This window comes from Somniosus microcephalus, chromosome 12 (assembly GCF_052327205.1).
Source record: "Somniosus microcephalus isolate GS21.2 chromosome 12, FLI_Smic_1.0, whole genome shotgun sequence".
Lineage (NCBI taxonomy): Eukaryota > Metazoa > Chordata > Chondrichthyes > Squaliformes > Somniosidae > Somniosus > Somniosus microcephalus.
Genome location: NC_140998.1, coordinates 25,615,771 through 25,634,615, shown reverse-complemented (window position 1 = coordinate 25,634,615; position 18,845 = coordinate 25,615,771). Strand labels below are relative to the sequence as shown.

General features: G+C 50.1%; 1 protein-coding gene across 2 annotated transcripts in view; it reads left to right on the top strand.

Moving 5' to 3' along the window:
* Positions 1–18,845, top strand: part of vipas39 (VPS33B interacting protein, apical-basolateral polarity regulator, spe-39 homolog) — a 69,866-nt gene that overhangs the window by 29,272 nt on the left and 21,749 nt on the right. For both annotated transcript variants that reach the window (XM_086002671.1, XM_086002670.1), the window contains 6 exons: positions 5,928–6,030; positions 11,395–11,422; positions 13,879–13,952; positions 14,857–14,932; positions 16,059–16,193; positions 17,983–18,024. In XM_086002671.1, the coding sequence (XP_085858797.1) occupies positions 5,928–6,030; positions 11,395–11,422; positions 13,879–13,952; positions 14,857–14,932; positions 16,059–16,193; positions 17,983–18,024 (458 nt within the window). The remainder of the gene's footprint in view (positions 1–5,927; positions 6,031–11,394; positions 11,423–13,878; positions 13,953–14,856; positions 14,933–16,058; positions 16,194–17,982; positions 18,025–18,845) is intronic.

Sequence of the window (18,845 nt, the reverse complement as noted above, 5' to 3'; positions counted from 1 at the left end):
GAAGACTAGGAACAGGAGGAGGCCATTTAGGCCTCTCGAGCCCGTTCCGCCATTCAGTGAGATCATGGCTAAACTGTGACCTAACTCCATATACTTGGCCAATTGGGCAAGCTACTGCAGGGCGCCAGTGGGATTGTACCCCAGCAAGGAATCAACGGCATCAGGAGGGGGGAGAAATTGGATGGAAAAAAGAGAAAGGGGTTAAATAATGGCTTCCTCTCCCCATTGCGGTAACGGTGAATTTGTTCCACTTCTCACACCGAGCATCCCTGTGGCCCGTGAGTCCAATTGCCTTTATACTGAAATATAAATAAATGCTGGAAATACTCAGCAGGCCAGGCAGCATCTGTGGAGAGAGAAACAGAAGTTAACGTTTCAGGTCTGTGACTTCTGATGCTCTCTCCACAGATGCTGCTGAGTATTTCCAGCATTTTCTGTTTATATTTCAGATTTCCAGAATCCGCAGTAATTTTGCCTTTGACTGAATTGTGGGCAGTTTGTTCTATCGGCCTGTACCTACAGGGAACTGGGTTGGATTGTCCAAGCTAATTTTTTTTATAGGCCCCTGTAATGATCAGTAACCTGTCATTCTGGAATGGTACACTAGGTGGTGCTGTATGTATATAAGAGTGGGCTACCCACGATGCGCTAGGCTACCCACAAGGCAGCAGTCAAGATGGAGGCCTCTACAGATACTGTACCTAGTCCACATGTGCTCAATAAAGTGTCTAGCAAAAGCTAGCTGTTCTTAATAAAAACGACTAGTTATTAATGAACATAACAGCCCCCTGACAGAGGAGAGAAATAGAAGGAGGAAGGGGAGCAAGATACAGGAAACTTTGGTTTATCCGGAGGTTAACTGTCCGGAATGCTCGAGCCACCGGCAAAATTCAGGAGTCGGTTCAGTAAGTTTTTTTTCTTTTCGTTGCTTTTTTTTCACCAGTCAGGCTCTGCAAGGCCTAGCTAAAGCTGTTGCTTAGCTACAGAGACGCTTGCAAGCTACGGCCGACTGTTCAGAAGCTGTAAGCAACAGGGTTTGTTGCCAGATACGGAGCTCAAAAGCTTCCGTATGTTTTAACATTAGCGCTGGTTTGTCCGGCAGTTTTGATGGGACGGCAACAGCTCGGTCCCATCGGTGCCGGATATCACAAAGTTTCCTGTATTCATCCATTAGGATTTAAGCCCGGGGCCCCTTTGGTTAGTTCTGGTTTCGTTGTCTAATGGTTTGTAACCCTCTGTCTTGTGTAGAGCTTGCTGGCTTCCCATTAATCTTTGTGTTTTTGGCAGTGTCATAGGACATTTATAACAGTAAGAAGGCCGGTAAATCAATGTGTCCAAAAGCAAAATACTGCGGATGCTGGAAATTTGAAATGAAAACAGAAAAAAGCTGGAAACACTCAGCAGGTCTGGCAGCATCTGTGGAGAGAGAAACAGAAGCTAACGTTTCAGGTCGATGACCTTTCAACGTGTCCCTTCACTGAAGTCACAGGACAGCATTCCCCCAATCATGCCACGGGTAATGAAGATGTCTGCCAACCAACGTTCCCTTTAATTTTTTGTTGGGGTGCACGGCCCCTTTAAGGGGCTGCGCGGCCCATTAAAAATACCGCACGTGTGCTGCTTTTCCTATTTAAAAGCCGGTGAGCCGGCCGCACGGGAGCTGCAGAGCGCCGCACGGCCGCGCATCTTAAAGGGAACGTTGCTGCCAACAGATGGGAAGCATTTAGTGGGCTGGATTTCCGCCCGTTTGAGAGAAGTTTGAGGGAGAGTACTTCATGCGGACAATATTCTCGCCGCCCTTTCCTTACCTCTGATCCTTGACCTTAAATTCAACTCTTGGGATCAGCAACCCCTTCCAAGGCAGTACCTCCAATCATGCCATCAGATGTTTCAAATCGAAATGCATTATCTACCCTTGAGTTTGTAACGCTGCAATGCTCCAGTCATTGGAGTCAGTGGGTGGTTGCTGTTAACAGTAATGGTAATGCCTGCTATCCTTGCTTCCCCCACAGGATGACAATGTTACATGTAAAAACTAATGGCCCAGAAATTAGGATCGGGTGCTTGCCGCGCGTGCAAGCCCCCGATCTGCACTCACCCTGCGCGCTGACATCTGAAGCCCGGGCCTGCTTGCATTTCCTGTCACAGGCCCGGTTCAGCTGTCGGCGCAATGTGCTTACCTGATCCAGCGGCATAGTTAGTGCGATGTGCCAGCTGGGATCAAGTGAGCACTCTGCAGCCAATCAGGGGAGGGGAAACTCATTCATGAGTTTGATAGTAAAGACGGTCAAACTCATGAAAAGTACGGGCGCCCAAAAGACTAGTTTAACTTTAATTAAAATTTTAAAAAACATCCCAATAATTAAATCTATATATATAAATCGGTCGAGAGTGCAGATCTCGGCCTTGGTGCAGCTGAGACGCGGCGTCTCTGGCTCGGCCGGGGGGCGGGGCTTGGTCAGCGTCAACGGTTACCCTGGGAACCGGGCCCTCCGGCCGTCTCGCACAGCCGCAATCTTGAAGCCAGCTCGGGAGGCCGGTGCTCGGAAGACCGCGCTTCCGGAGTTCGGTGCTTGGTTGGTGGGGGGGGGCGAGTCTTGGGGGGGGCCAACCTCTGGAGTTCGGGGGGTGGGGATCAGGGGGCTCGGGAGTTTGGGGGGACGGGAATCAGGGGGCTCGTGGACTCTCCCCCTTCCCCTCCCCTCCCCCCTCCCTCCTCTCCCCCCCCTCCTCCTCCTCCCCCCCCTCCTCCCCCCGCCCCTTCTTCCCCCCTCCTCTCTCCTCCTCCCTCCCTCCCCTCCCCCCCTCCTCCCCTCCCCCCTCCCCTCCCTCTCCTTCCGTCCCTCCCCCGCCCTCCCGTCCCTCCCCCGCCCTCCCGTCCCCCCCCGCCTTCCCCTCCCCTCCCCTCCCCTCCCTCCCCCCGCCCTCCCCCCCACCCTCCCCCCTCCCCCTCCCTCTCTTCCCCCCAGTCGCTCTCTCTCTTCCCCCCAGTCGCTTTCTCTCTCTCTTCCAACAACAACATGCCCTCGAAAAAGCCTCGGCACCGCCGGGCACTTCAGCTAGTAAACTATAAATAACTTTTAAAAACTATTTAAAACAATTAATAAAATTTCTGAATTTTTTTTTTTACGAATTCAGGGCTAAAAATAAACTTACCTTACTGTAAAGTCCTTAAAAACAATGAAGCTGTGGAAAAAATGTAATAATTTTAAATAATAGACCACTTACCTTCAAGAATCCACTGCTTACGCCTCCTTTTTTCATTTCCAAAAAGTTCAGTCCCTTGCACACACGCAAACCTGTCTAAATGAAGGAAGTTCAACGCGTGCGCGCAGAGTCCTGCGCGCACGCGTTGGACCTCTTAACCCCTTAGTTCGATGGAGAGGAAATGCCGGTTTCCCGCGCATGCGCTGTGCATGCTGGAATCCGGCACTTCCAACGGGCCCACGCGTGAGTACACCGTCCGTACTCACGCGTTGGGACCGGAATTACTGCACCATTATTACAAGACTGCTGTTCCGGCTTTGCCCAGAGATGGTGCTGTCAATTCTCTCTCCAAACACGTAAATAGAGGCAATATTTTGCGCTGTTATTTCCAGCGCAATGCGCCCAAACCAGCACAAAAGATCGCGGAAACTCCATTTGCGCTGAACGTAACTTGCGCTTGAAATTCCGCGATCTTTAACGCTGGTTTTTTAAAAATGGGTTCGAGCGGAAACTTGAACATAAAATCAACTCGGAAAACTGGCGCAATTTGCGCCCGGATTGCCGACTGCGCCCAAAGCGGAAACTCCACCCCTTAGAGTACAAGAATTGATAAGTCACGAAATATTGTGTGTAAAGCCCCAAGGAGCGTATACAGCGTAGATTCACCAGGGAAACTATTCGGCCGAATGGCCTCCTTCTGTGCTGTATCAATCTGTCGGGAGAGTAGAAATACTGAGAGCTATTTCCATTGGAGCAGAAAAGGCCGAGTAGAATCAATAGAGGGTTATTAAAATTATGAAGGGTTTTTGATGGAGCAAATAAGGAAAGATTATTTCCCTGGTTGGAAAAACAGCAATAAAGGGTCATTATATTATAATTGCCACTGAGATTGAAGAAAGACGCCAGGAGAAATTTCTTTATGCAGGGAGTTATTAGAGCATGAAATGCTTTGCCAGAAGAAGTGATTGAGGCAGAGACCCTTGCATCTTTTTAAGAGAAAATTGGACAAATATTTGCAGTAGAGAAAGATACGATCGGGTAGACGCAGGACAGTGGGATTGGTTTTCGGATTGCTCTCGCACAAAGCTTGTGCAGACACGATGGGCCGATTGGCCTCCTTCTGTGCTGTAAACTTCTACGTCGCCTCTCTCAGTCTGTCGCAACAGACACAGTTAAAAGACACACTGCGTCCTCTGACGTGGAATGCACGACCGCAAACAGTGGTGGAAGCAGAATCCACTGCAGCTTTTACAAGTGAAGTGGATAAATGCTTGAAAAGCAATAGTTTAAAAGGATTGGGGGGAAAGGGCAGTGGGATGGGACTAAGTGGATAGCTCTTTCAGAGAGCTGGCACAGCTGAGATGGGCCAAATGGCGTCCTTTTGTGCTATAGCATTCTATGGTTTGAGATTGTGTAGATTGGACATATAGGCCTAGAAATTCACTTTGGGCCCCCCAGCTGGCGTGCGCCCAAAAGTTAGCACTGAGCACGGAGCCAGTTGCGCCCGTCAGATATTCAGTTTTTGCGCCCCAAGTCGGAACCGGGCGCTATTCCAGGGTGTGCCCGCCCCCGCTTGGGGCGCTGAAACTGAATTTCAGCACTCTAGGCGCCGCTGCGCCACCCGCTGCGGAGCGGCAGGCTGCGGTACTGCAGGCCTCCTCCTTCTCTTAAGGGGGAGGTGCCTGCAATGGGGAGATCGCCGCTGGATAGTGCCGGCAAATGAGCCCGGCACCACGGAGAAGTGCCGGGTTCGCGGAAAGCAGCCGGCAATGCCGCGGGGGGTGGAGGAGGCCGGGGAAGGAGGTGCGGGCAGGCGGCCGCCGAAAAAGCGGCCGGCCGCACCTCCACCTTAAAGCGCCCCACTAAGGCTACAGGACGGCCCCGTTTTCTGATCGCTGTTTGCGGCCGCTGCGGAAGAGGCGGCTGCAACTAAATATGGCGGTCGGGCCGGTAGCGGGGCACTGCGCACACCGATGACGTCATCGGTGGCGGCGCAGCGCTACTGGCTAACGCCGCCATTACCGCAGCGCTGAATATCGGCGAAAGCTCAGCAAGTGGCGCAAAAGCCCTCTTTGGGCGAAAACTGGGCGCAAAGCCTACTGAAAATCTAGCCCATACTCTCTGGAGTTTAGAAGAATGAGAGGTGATCTCATTGAAACATACAGGATTCCGAGGGGGATTGACAGGGTAGATGCTGAGAGGTTGTTTCCCCCTGGCTGGAGAGTCTAGAACTAGGGGGCAGGATAAGAGGTTGGCCATTTAAGACTGAGATGAGGAGGAAGTTCTTCACTCAGAGGGTGGTGAATCTTTGGAATTCTCTACCCCAGAGGGCTGTGGGGATGCTCAGTTGTTGAGTATATTCAAGGCTGAGATCGAGAGATTTTTGGACATCAGTGATATGGGGATCGGGTGGGAAAGTGGAGTTGAGGTCGAAGATCAGCCATGATCTTATTGAATGGCGGAGCAGGCTCGAGGGGCCGTATGGCCTACTTCTGCTCCTAATTCTTATGGTTTTACATCTAACGCAATGGAGATTGACTAATACATACTTTTTAAAAGTTAAACTTCTCTGATTTCTTTTTTCTTAAGCCCCACGATGGTAAGAATATCTTTTTAAACTTACTGTGAAATCCCTCAACAGAGCAGTTTGACTTAGGAATGTGGTTTTTGTGTTGGAAATGTGTTGTGCTTATCTGGAAATATGTGCATGTATATTACAGAAGTACTGTTTCGAGAGCTGGAGTACAGACAGGTTGCCTTACAACATTTTGTCTACTATCTGAAAGAGACGGGGGAACAGAAACTGCTGATGGAGATGATCAAGTAAGATGGCCGTTTTTATATTCTGTATTTTTCATTGGTGTTTATTTTTGATTTTAGAGCCTTCTTTTTAGGCAGTCCCTCGGAACCGAGGATGACTTGCTTCCACACTAAAATGAGTTCTCAGGTGACTGATGAGTCTAATGCGGGTCCTGCAGTCTCTGTCACAGGTGGGGCAGACGGTGGTTGAAGGGGCGGGTGGGTGGGGTGCTTGGGTTGACGTGCGCTCCTTGCGCTGCCTGCTCTTGGCTTCCGCTTGCTCCCGACGAAGAGACTCGAGGTGTTCGGATTTTAGAATATGAACGCAAAGAGCGTAGAGCATGAAGGCACAGCACAAATAAACGGCAGGTTGACACTAAATAGTGCAAAGAGAGGAGAGAGGCTCTCGGAGAAAAGGAGAGAATGGCCAGTGATGTGCCTCAATAAATCCGAGACTCGATGTTAGCGAAACAAAACAAGGCTTTTATTGACTTAGAAGGTAACACACAGAGGAGAGGTATCTTCCATCCAGAGGTCTGCCGTACTGGATGTGATGAAGGCTGGGCCAGCTTACATAGGGGCCAGGTATGGGCGGAGCCCTACACACAGTACAATACAATGGTGAGGAAACGGAACTGAGGTAAGGGAAATGAAACTGAAACCAACCACAGTCACAGGCAGAGAATACCAATGAGTGATGAATGGAATATTTCATCACATTCACCCCTTCTATAGATTTAGTCTGTTCGGGGGTTTGATAGTCCTCTGCGACCGACGTGGCTGTTGTGGTGCCGCGGGTGTCGGCTGGGTGTCCCCGGTGGCCTCCTGGGTCTCTGCCGGGGGTGCCGCCAGGGTTGTTGAAGGGGTAGTTGGTGGGGCTGCCGTTGGTCGATGTTCTTCCGGGGGTGATGAAAGAGTAGTGGGTGGGTAAGAGTTGCTGTGATCGTTGTTGCTGCTGTTGTCGTGGTTGTTGTCGTTACCGGCTGGGGCGACGTCTTTTATGGACACGGTGTCCTCCCTTCCGTCGGCGTGCCGGACATACGCCTATTGGGGGTTGGCGTGGAGTAGGTGCACTGACTCCACGAGAGGGTCCGTCTTGTGGCCCCTCACATGCCTTCGCACGAATACCGGACCCGGGGTGGAGAGCCATGACGGCATGGATACGCCTGAGGTGGATTTCCGGGGAAAGACAAACATTCGCTCATGAGGCGTGGCATTAGTGGCAGTACACAATAGCGACCGTATCGAATGGAGCACATCTGGGAGGACTTCCTGCCAGCGGGAGATAGGGAGGCCCTTGGTCCTTGGAGCTAGAGTGACTGCTTTCCATACTGTCCCGTTCTCTCGCTCCACTTGACTGTTACCCCGGGGGTTGTAGCTGGTGGTATGGCTTGTGGCGATCCCCCTGGACAGCATGTACTGGCGTAGCTCTTCACTCATGAAGGACGCCCCCCCTATCCGTATGGATGTAGCTCGGCATACCGAACAGGCAGAACAGGCTGTTGAGGCATTTAATGACCGTGGCGCTGGTCATGTCTGGGCAGGGGAGGGCGAATGGGAAACGGGAGTATTCGTCCACAATGTTCAGGAAGTAAACATTGCGGTCGACGGACGGGAGGGGGCCCTTGAAATCTAAGCTGAGCCGCTCAAAGGGCCGTGTAGCTTTGATTAAGTGGGCTCTATCTGGGCGGTAGAACCAAGGCTTGCACTCAGCGCAAGTGCGGCAGTTCCTGGTCAGAGACCGAACTTCCTCAATCGAGTAGGGTAAGTTGCGGGACTTTATGAAGTGGAACAGCCGCGTGACCCCTGGGTGGCAGAGGTCGTTGTGGAGGGTCTGTAGCCGATCCCCGGTGGCGCTGGCACACATCCCTCGTGAGAGGGCGTCGGGGGATTCGTTAAGGGCCCCTGGCCGGTAAATGATGTCATAATCGAAGGTGGAGAGCTCGATCCGCCACCTAAGAATATTATCATTTTTAATCTTCCCCCTCTGTTTATTACTGAACATAAACGCTACCGACCGCTGGTCGGTAAGTAGTATGAAGCGTTTGCCGGCTAGGTAGTGGCACCAGTGGCGCACTGCCTCCACGATGGCTTGGGCCTCCTTTTCCACGGAGGAGTGTCTGATCTCGGGCCCTTGGAGGGTCCTCGAGAAGAAAGCTACGGGCCGCCCCGCCTGGTTGAGGGTGGCCGCCAAGGCAAAGTCAGACGCATCACTTTCCACTTGAAAGGGAGTGTTCTCGTCCACTGCCTGTAGCGTGGCCCGCTCAATATCCCGCTTAATGCTTTTGAAGGTGGCGTGGGCCTCAGCAGGGAGCGGAAAAGAGGATGCTTTCAAGAGGGGGCGGGCTTTGTCGGAGTAGTTGGGGACCCATTGGGAATAATAAGAAAATAACCCCAGGCACCTTTTCAGGGCTTTGGGAGTGTTGGGCAGGGGCAGCTCCCGTAGGGGGCGCAATCGGTCGGGGTCTGGTCCGATTTCCCCATTCTCCACCACGCTGCCTAGTATGCAGAGGCGCGTGGTGTTGTAAATGCACTTGTCCTCGTTGTAGGTGAGGTTGAGTTTTTGTGCGGTTTTCAGGAACCTCTCGAGGTTCGAGTCGTGATCCTGCTGGTTGTGACCGCAGATGGTGACGTTGTCGAGGTAGGGGAAGGTTGCCTGCAAGTGGTGGTCATCGACCATGCGGTCCATCTCCCTCTGGAAGACCGAGACCCCATTCGTCACCCCAAAGGGGACTCTGAGGAATTGGTAGAGGCGTCCGTTCGCCTCGAAGGCGGTGTACGGGCGGTCCTCTGGTCTGATAGGGAGCTGGTGGTACGCTGACTTGAGGTCGATGGTGGAGAACACCCGGTATTGGGCGATTTGGTTCACCATTTCTGATATGCGGGGTAGCGGGTAGGCGTCTAGTTGGGTGTACCTGTTGATCGTTTGGCTATAGTCGATCACCATCCGTTTCTTCTCGCTACCCCTTACCACTACCACTTGGGCGCGCCACGGGCTGTTGCTGCGTTCAATAATGCGCTCTTTCAGGAGCCTGTCTACCTCGGTCGCGATAAACCGCCTGTCCTCCCAGCTGTACCTCCTGCTTTTGGTCGCTATTGGCCGGCAGTTAGGGGTAAGGTTCGCGAATAGCGAAGGCGGCTTTACCTTCAGGGTAGCCAGACCGCACACTGTGAGGGGCGGCTGGGACCCACCGTAATTGAGCGTGATGCTTTGGTGGTAGCACTGGAAATCCAGGCCCAAGATCACGCTCGCACATAGATTCTTCATGATTAGTACTTTAAAATTATCGTATACAGTTCCGTTAACAGACAATTGTACCGTGCAGTAACCCATAATGGTCGATGTCTGGGTTTTATCAGCCATAGAGATGGTATCCCGAGTAGGGACCACCTTTAGGGAGAGTTGTTGTGCCAGTTCAGGGTGGATAAAACTCTCCGTGCTTCCACTGTCAATTAAACATTTAACCCCGCACCCGTTTACCTCGATGTCCACCATTGATTTGGATAGCGGGTGTGGCCTGGTCTGGTCCACTGTGACCGATGCCACTGTAGGGCCCTGATCGAGACAAGATGGCGTCCACGCTGTCTGCTCACAAGATGGCGGACCCCACGAGGTCGGGCAAGATGGCGTCCAAGATGGCCGCTCCCACGGCGCACACGCGGCGGTGGCGGGTTTTCCGGCGGGGTTCCCTCTGCACACCTTCCCGAAGTGCCCCTTCTTACCGCACTTAAAGCAGGTGGTGCCTTTCGCCGGGCACAGGTTTCTGGTGTGCTTCGGCTGCCCGCAGAAGTAGCAGTTGGGTCCCCGACGCGTCGCGGCTGTCGTAGGGCTTCTGGGGGGAGAGCGGGGCCCCGACGGTGTCGGGCTGCCGGGCGGGGAAGATGCCTTCCAAGATGGCAGCGCCCTTGGTGCACACGTGGCGGCGTGGACGGCGCGGGCTGAAGAGTAGGCGTCCAAGTTTCTCTGGGCCACATCCAGGGATCGCGCTGTGTCCGCAGCCTGTTTCAGGTCCAATCCCATTTTTTCCAGCAGTCTCTGCCGGATGTAAGTGGAGCTGAGGCCTGTGATAAAGGCATCGCGAACAAGCTCGTCAGTGTACACTGCGGCTTTTACATCTTGGCACTTGCAGTCTTTGCCAAGCGTTTTCAGGGTGCCTAGGAACTCCTCCACCGATTCCCCAGGTCGCTGTGCGCGAGTAGCGAGCAGATGCCTAGCATACACCTCATTCGTAGGCTGCTGGTAATGCGCCTTTAAGATGTCGCAGGCGGCCGGGTACGTGTCGGCGTCTTGGATGAGGGGGTAAACCCGGTGGCTTACCCAATGCCGCAGAATTCCGAGTTTCATACTCGCAGCGTCCGTAGCGTCTTTGACGGCTGCGGAATTGTCCAGGAAGAATTCCATACACATAAACCAGTGTCCGAAGCGTGCCGATGCGTCCGAAGCATGCTGGTCCAAATCCAAACGTTCGGGTTTCAAGAGTTGATCCATTGTGTTGAAAATTAAGTCAATAAAATTGATGTGCCTCAATAAATCCGAGACTCGATGTTAGCGAAACAAAACAAGGCTTTTATTGACTTAGAAGGTAACACACAGAGGAGAGGTATCTTCCATCCAGAGGTCTGCCGTACTGGATGTGATGCAGGCTGGGCCAGCTTACATAGGGGCCAGGTATGGGCGGAGCCCTACACACAGTACAATACAATGGTGAGGAAACGGAACTGAGGTAAGGGAAATGAAACTGAAACCAACCACAGTCACAGGCAGAGAATACCAATGAGTGATGAATGGAATATTTCATCACAGCCAGTATTGAGAACACCAGGTTAATAGGCAAAGGGACTGGAGATTAGACAATCCCTGCCCCTCCCCCCCCAAGCTTGTGTGGGTGGGGGAGGGGGCAAAGAGGGGGAAGAGAATGCTAAATATAAAGAAAGCAGCATGTTGGACCAGGTTCGATTCCTAGTCTCTGCTGAATGAACTGATCTGAAGCAGGGCAGCGCTAAGGGTGCTCGAATGGGCCTCGCTGATGGGAAAGGGAGCATGGAATTAGCCAGGATTCCCGTTCCTGATCGCTGTCCATTAACCAGTGGGGGGAGCGTGGAATTAGCCAGGATTCCCGTTCCTGATCGCTGTCCATTAACCAGTGGGGGGAGCGTGGAATTAGCCAGGATTCCTGTTCCTGATCGCTGTCCAGTAACCACTGGGGTGGGGTGGGGGGCGGGTTGGAGTGGAATTAGATTTTCACAGCTAGCATCTGTGGAGGCAAATCCAGCAAATGATAGCTTCAGAAATAGGTAAAGAAAAAAACATTAAATCAAGAAAAAGATGTTTTGCAGGTGGGTATGCAAAGTGACATTACAGCATACTTTATGTTTCTTTCAATGCAGGGCTCTGGGGAGAACAGAAGAGGCTGCAGTAAGTATGCTGAAGGTTAGATACAGATTAGAGCTCTGACCCAATCGAGCATTCCCAGATCAAGTCCAGTAACCGTTAGAGGTACGGTGGTGTACTACTTATGTTACTGGACTAGTAATCCAGAGAACGTAAATTCAGTTTTAAAAAAAGAATCTGGAAATAAAAAGCTGGTATCAGTAAAAGTGACCAGGAAGCTGTCGGAGTGTCGTTAAAAACCCAACTGGTTCACTAATGTCCTTTAGGGAAGGAAACCTGCCATCCTTACCCTATATCTGACCCCAGTCCCACACCGACGTGGTTGACTCTTAACTGCCCTCTGAGGTGGGTGAGCACGCCGCTCAGTTGTATTAAACTGCTGCAACGCCTCAAGAAGGCGGCAGGCCACCACCACCTTCTCGGGGCAACTAGGGATGGGCAATAAATGCTGGCTGTGACAGCGACGCCCACATCCCGAGAGTGAATCAGAAATAAACGTAAAATGCACAATAGAGTTCCCCCCTGCCCTGCACTTCCCCATCAAACACTCCCGGGTTTACTGTAGCGTGGGTGAGATGTACAACTTTCTCCACAATGTACCGTGACCTCAGAGCTCAGGTGAGTATCCCTCTGCTGCACTGGTGCGACATTTTCAGTGCCTGCACAGTCTTTCTGAGAGAGGTTTCCCCACTTACTGCTCAAGTATTATGGATAGCTATGTTTTTTGTGTGGACCAACATGCCAGCAAACGGGCAGAGAGGAAACGGTCACCTTCTCGGGTCTGGGCCAGATCTGAATCCCAGGCCCAGAGGTGCGATAATGAAGAATTTTTCTTCTCTTCCCCCCGACCCCCCTTCCGTATTTCAGCCAGTGCCATATCTGGCCTGGGTATAATTGAGCATATCTCAGCAATCCTTTTATTTTACAGCCCCAACATACACGTCTGGCGCATTGTGATTTTTTTTTTCTTCATTCATGGGATGTGGGCGTCGCTGGCAAGGCCGACATTTATTGCCCATCCCTAACTGCCCTCGAGAAGGTGGTGGTGAGCCGCCTTCTTGAACCGCTGCAGTCCGTGTGGTGAAGGTACTCCCACAGCGCTGTTAGGGAGGGAGTTCCAGGATTTTGACCCAGCGACGATGAAGGAACGCCGATATATTTCCAAGTCAGGATGGTGTATGACTTGGAGGGGAACTTGGAGGTGATGGTGTTCCCATGCGCCTGTTGCCCTTGTCCTTCTAGGTGGTAGAGGTCGCGGGTTTGGGAGGTGCTTCTTCAGCGAGTTGCTGCAGTGCATTTTGTAGATGTACTTACACCCCACGGAATGGCTAAATGACCTTTCAGAACGTCCACTGCTGCAGTATTAAAATTGACGTGACATTCTAGTACCGTACTGTGCCCCCCTCCCACCCGCGATCGTTACCTGGGCACCACTCATCAAAATGCAGGGCGGTAGGCGCGGGGAGCAGGGACGGGGGGGTGGAGTGGAGGGGAGGTGTTTGCAAAAGCCTTGAGGTAAAAAGGGAGATTCCTGGAAATACACAACAGGTCCATGAAGAGAGAAAAGTCAGGCTAATGTTTCCGATCTGGATCCTTCATCAGTACTGATGAAACATTTACACCCAAAACATTCATTTGTTTTTGTTTCCCTCTTTTGGTGCCGCTCGTGTTTTCCAGAACTTTCAGATTTTATTCCCGAATTCCACCATTTGTAGTTTGCTCTTGTTGCCATGTTGTGGGGGAGGTGGTTATAAGCACATAAGGAGCAGGAGGAGGCCATTCAGCCCCTCGAGCCTGCTCTGCCATTCAATAAGATCATGGCTGATCTTCTACCTCAACTCCACTTTCCTGAACTATCCCCATATCCCTTGATTTCCTTAATATCCAAAAATCTATCGATCTCAGCCTTGAATATACTCAACGACAGCCTCCACAGCCCTCTGGGGTAGAGAATTCCAAAGATTCACCACCCTCTGAGTGAAGAAATTTCTCCTCTATCTCAGTCCTAAATGGCCGACCCCTTATTCTGAGACTGTGACCCCTGGTTCTAGACTCCCCAGCCAGGGGAAACATCCTCCCTGCATCTACCCTGTCAAGCCCTGTGAGAATTTTGTATGTTTCAATGAGATCACCTCTCATTCTTCTAAACTCCAGAGAGTATAGGCCTAGTCTACTCAATCTCTCCTCATAGGACAATCACCCAATCCCAGGAACCAGTCTGGTGAACCTTCGTTGCACTCCCTCTATGGCAAGTATATCCTTCCTTAGGTAAGGAGACCAAAACTGTACACAGTACTCCAGGTGTGGTCTCACCAGGGCCTTATATAATTGCGAGCTTCCAGTTGTTAAATTGGTGCCAAACGTTTTTTCATATCGTCTGAAGCAAATTCACAAGGGACATCGAATAATAATCCGATTCAATAGATGCCGTTGTACCTCAGCACGGTTCGTTTTTAGAATTGTTTAATTTATTGTTGCAGCTCTTGCATTACAAGGGACACCTGAATATCAAAGGCCAAGTGCAAAAAACCGAATATTTAAAAAACTGCATCAGGTAAGTGTTCTGATGAGATGTAAGCAAGAAGCTGAATGGAAGCTAGGCTGTCTGCGCTGGTAATTTCTAACAATTCCTACCCAAGTGTTTTTGGCCTGTAATTTAGTCAGCGGTGAAACAACTGCGACTGACCTCGAAGAAAGCTGCCCACAGAGGTCTCGCGATCTCTGTGGCGAGAAACTTAGCTTCCCCCGACGTGAAATTGATTGTAGCGCTGTCAATAGGATAACCCCAGCATAGAGCAGCAGTGATGGCATCAAGCTGTCCAAGCAGCCAATCACATTGAAGAATTCTCACAGATAGCAAACCAGGAAATAAAAAGCAATGATTATCTGCACTTTAAAAAAATATTACAGAGAGCAAAATAAAGATTGGAATAAGGTAAGGTAGAAGCTGAGATATCGTGAACAAACTTTTGAAAAATATATCTTTTTTAAACCTAGTAATTGTTATTATAATGAAGAAATTTGACAAAAATAAAATTAGTTTTTCAGGGCCAAAATGGTTGTTAAGCAGCCATTAAAACCCCAGTTACTCATATACCAACATGGCTTAATATTTAATGGGGTGTTTAACAGCGATCTTAGCGAGGAAAAGCTTAAGTTTTTGTCCTGAAAGGTCATCGACCTGAACCATTAACTCTGTTTCACTCTCCACAGATGCTGTCTGACCTGCTGAGTATTTCCGGCATTTTCTGTTTTTATTTAAGTTTTCGTCAGTTCAACTGATTTGACTGATTTGACTATGGGAAGTTCCAGCGCCCAGCCTGTGGCGGAGCAGGGAATGACTGACTGCAGCTTCAGGATTTCCGTGTTTAGCTGCGCACGCGCTAAATCCTGACGTTAGGGTCAGTTTCAAAAGCGAAATGATGGCGAACGCTGACAGTCCATGTTTTTCTCTTTAGGCTTCCATTTGCTGCCGATGATGCTGTGTTTGTCCAAGACCACTATACACTGCTGGACAGACAGATCATTATTGAGGTAAGGGGCAATCCTGAAATATTTCACTTTTGTTCTAAATTTTTAAAAATTTCCCATTTTTATTGGTTCTCTTGGTTTGTTCCATCCCCCCCATTGGCTCCCCAATACCCCCCATAGGCCCCCCCCAATACCCACCATTGGCCCCCAATACCCACCATTGGTCCCACCATTTGCTCCCCCCCCCCCCAAAAACCCACCATTGGCCCCACCTTTGCCCCCCCCAAAACCCACCATTGCCCCCCCAAAACCCACCATTGCCCCCCCAAAACCCACCATTGCCCCCCCCCCCAAAAACCCACCATTGGCCCCACCATTGCCCCCCCCCCCCAAAACCCACCATTGCCCCCCCCCTCCCAAAAAACCACCATTGGCCCCACCATTGCCCCCCCCCCCCCAATACCCACCATTGGTTCCCCTCCAATACCCACCATAATGCCCTGCATGATTCCCATATTGGAAGGAGCTGCACTGTTTCTGATCAGCCAGTAATCGCGCTTTGAATCTTCTCCTCACTCAGACTAATGCTGGGGGATGGTTCCATCAGTGGCAGGCGCCCTCTGATCTCAACAGATGGACATTCTTCATGTGTGACTCCAGACTATTCCCCATGGCCGAGCCTAATGACCACTCAGCTGCATTTTCTAAAAGGATCAATGGATATTAATCAGGAATGGAGTCTGGGGCTCATGTTTCCCTTCCCTCGCTCGAGGGCACCAAGGGGCCCATTGCTGCCTGCTTCCAGTTAACGAGTTTGTTAAAATGGCGATATAATATATTCGTAAGAACCCACTAAGCATTTGTGTGCTAATATCGCATTTGTGTGCTAATATCACATTGTGTAATTTCTAGGCTCTGGTGTATGAGTCTTGCTTTAATGGCCCGGATTTTGCTTTGAGAATAACGGTGAGGCTCACCACTATTGTGGATAAATCGGACAGCAACTTCCGGAGTATGCGCAAGCGCAGTTAAACGCGGAAATTCGGAGGTTGCTGTCTGAGTTACCCTGCTCCTCCACAGACTGCACTCTTTAACAGTACCTCGCCGATCGACTCGGAATATTAGTGAGAAGGCTTGTAACCTGTTTTTGGGATCGGAGGTGACCCTTGTTTGTTTTTGGGGTTTTCAGGAGAATGACAAACGCATTGAGGCGTCTGGACAAATGGAGGTGTTCAAGAAACATCCCAGGAAGGCCTCCATCCTGCACATGCCGCTAGTAACGACGCTTTACTACTCCTGCTTTTATCATTACGTGGAATCTGATGTGAGTCATTGTTTCTTAGCGAGAAGTTATCTATGTGTCTCTGTGCGCGTGTATTAGTCGTAGCGAGGGCGATGGCGCAGGGGAACTGTTTTTGCAGTGTTTTTGACCAGGTACACCATCGCCTTGAGGAAGAGCTACTATTTTCAATTCCATCAGTGCAGGCACACATTTTGGGTCATAAATGTAAATTAACCCTCACCCCACCCCCAAAATAATACATGTAGAAATAAAGTTGTTCATTCTGGGTGGCAGAGTGGCACAGGATGTTGCTTTTTGTGAGTGATAAATCAATAAAGGTGCATTGGTCTAAAGGTATCAGGTGAATCATAGAAATTTACAGCACAGAAGGAGGCCATTTGGCCCATCGTGTCTGTGCTAGTAACCTGTAACCCTTTCCCTTCAACTCCACGTCAGAGATAGGGTTGGAGATTTAGCTTCCACCTTTAAGCTTTATTAGATGCCTAAAGTTCAGCTCGCTTGGACTGCCTTACATGACCCAGATCAAAGTATGTGACCAGTCCCATTCCCTGTGACCTCCATCACTGAGAAGGGCAAAGAGCAGCATCTTCGTGGGAACCTCCAAGTTCCCCACTTGGACATATATCGCTGTTCCTGCAAACATCGCTGGGTCACTATCCTGGAATTCCCTACCTGACACTATCGTGGGAGCACCGCCACCACAAGGACTGCAGCGGTTCGAGGGGAAGTTCCACCGCCAACTTCTCAGGGTAATTAGTGACGCTCATTAAATGGGGTCCTGCCAGCATCGGCCACATTATAAAAAAAGTTACACAAATCACTCCGATCCTGTAGGCCAGTGAGTAAATTAGCTCATTTACTCTTCCCTGAGTTATTAAGAATTAAGCCAGAGACAGATATACACAAACTAACGTCTCTTTATTAACACATCAATGATTAATACCATCATAAAAAGTACCCGATATAATTGGGTAGATGATATTAATTGACATAATTTTGTTACAGGGTCAAATATAGTTTAAATGTATTGCAATAGCATCAGCTGGGCTACACCTAATACAGAATACGGTTACCGTTCTTGTCCAGATTATGTAAATCGGCAAGGCTGTTTTAAGGTTGGTGACAGGCAGTGAATCATAGAAATTTACGGCACAGTGGGAGGCCATTCGGCCCATTGTGTCCATGCCGGCCGAAAAAGAGCTATCCAACCTAATCCCACTTTCCAGCTCTTGGTCCCTAGCCTTGTAGATTACGGCACTTCAAGTGCATATCCAAGTACTTTTTAAATGCGACGAGGGTTTCTGCTTCTACCACCCTTTCAATAAGTGAGTTCCAGAGCCTCACCACCCTCTGGGGGGAAAAAGTTCTCCTCAGCTCCCCGCTAATCCTTCTATCAATTACTTTAAATTAATTTAAAGTTATTGACCCCTCTGCTAAGGGAAATAGGTCCTTCCTATCCACTCTATCTAGGCCCCTCATAATTTTATTCACCTTAATTAAGTCTCCCCTCGGCCTCACATTGAAAAAACAACCCCAGCCTATCCAATCTTTCCTCATAGCTAAAATTCTCCAGTCCTGGCAACATCCTCGTAAATCTCCTCTGTACCTTAAGAGAGGAGATAAGAAATAAGAAATAGGAGCAGGAATAGGCCACTTGGCCCCTTGAGCTGCAGCTGCTGCTGCTGCCATGATGGTTGGGATAGGGAACGTGGTGGAACATGAATCATTATGTGGTGAAATGTTCCGGACCGCGCTTGAAAAATGAAATACTTTGTGATCTTAACCATGTTCTCATTTTGTTTCTTCGCAGGGAACATTCAGTAGCCCAGCAAATTTGAAAACAACCTTCAAAGTAAGTACTGCGCCTTTACAGCGGAGCATAAGAAAGCATTTATTGAGAAGATGACATTGGTCCCAACAAGCCCTTATATTCCACTGACCTAGCTCGTCATTGATTCCATCCTCCCTATTTAATCTGTGGACAGAAAATGCTCAGAAATTCTCCCTCCCCCTCCCCAATTTGACGTGCATAAGTTCAGTGCTGTTTCCCTGAGGTGAGAATTTGTGATTTCACTGTCTGCTTCCATTTGCAGCCCACCCAAGAATCAACAAACATCAATATAGTATAACTGTGGCTCAGTGGGTAGCACTCTCTCTACTGAGTCAGAAGGTCGTGGGTTCAAGCCCCACTCCAGAGAATTGACCACATAATCTAGGCTGACACTCCAGTGCTGTACTGAAGGAGCGCTGCACTGCCGAAGGTGCCGTCTTTCGGATGAGGCGTAAAACCGAGGCCCCTGTCTGCCTGCTCAGGTGGACACGCTATCCCATGGCACGATTCAGAGAAGAGCCAGGGGAGCTCTCCTGGTCAACATTTATCCCCAACAAACATCACCAAAAGTAATGGATTAACTGGCTATTACAGGAAACTTTCGATTTACCGGCACCTAAATAACCGGAAATCTCGATTAACCGGCAAAATTCAGGAGTAGGTTCAGGTAAGTTTTATTACTTGCCTTCCTCCATCTGTTGCTGTGCAAGGGTGTGGCTGCAGCTGTTGCTAAGCTACAGAGATGCTTGGAACTTTTGGCCATTGTTCTGAACCTGTTGCTAAGCAACAGGGTTTGTTGCTTTATACGGAGCTCTCGGCTCCGTATCTTTTACTATAGCTTT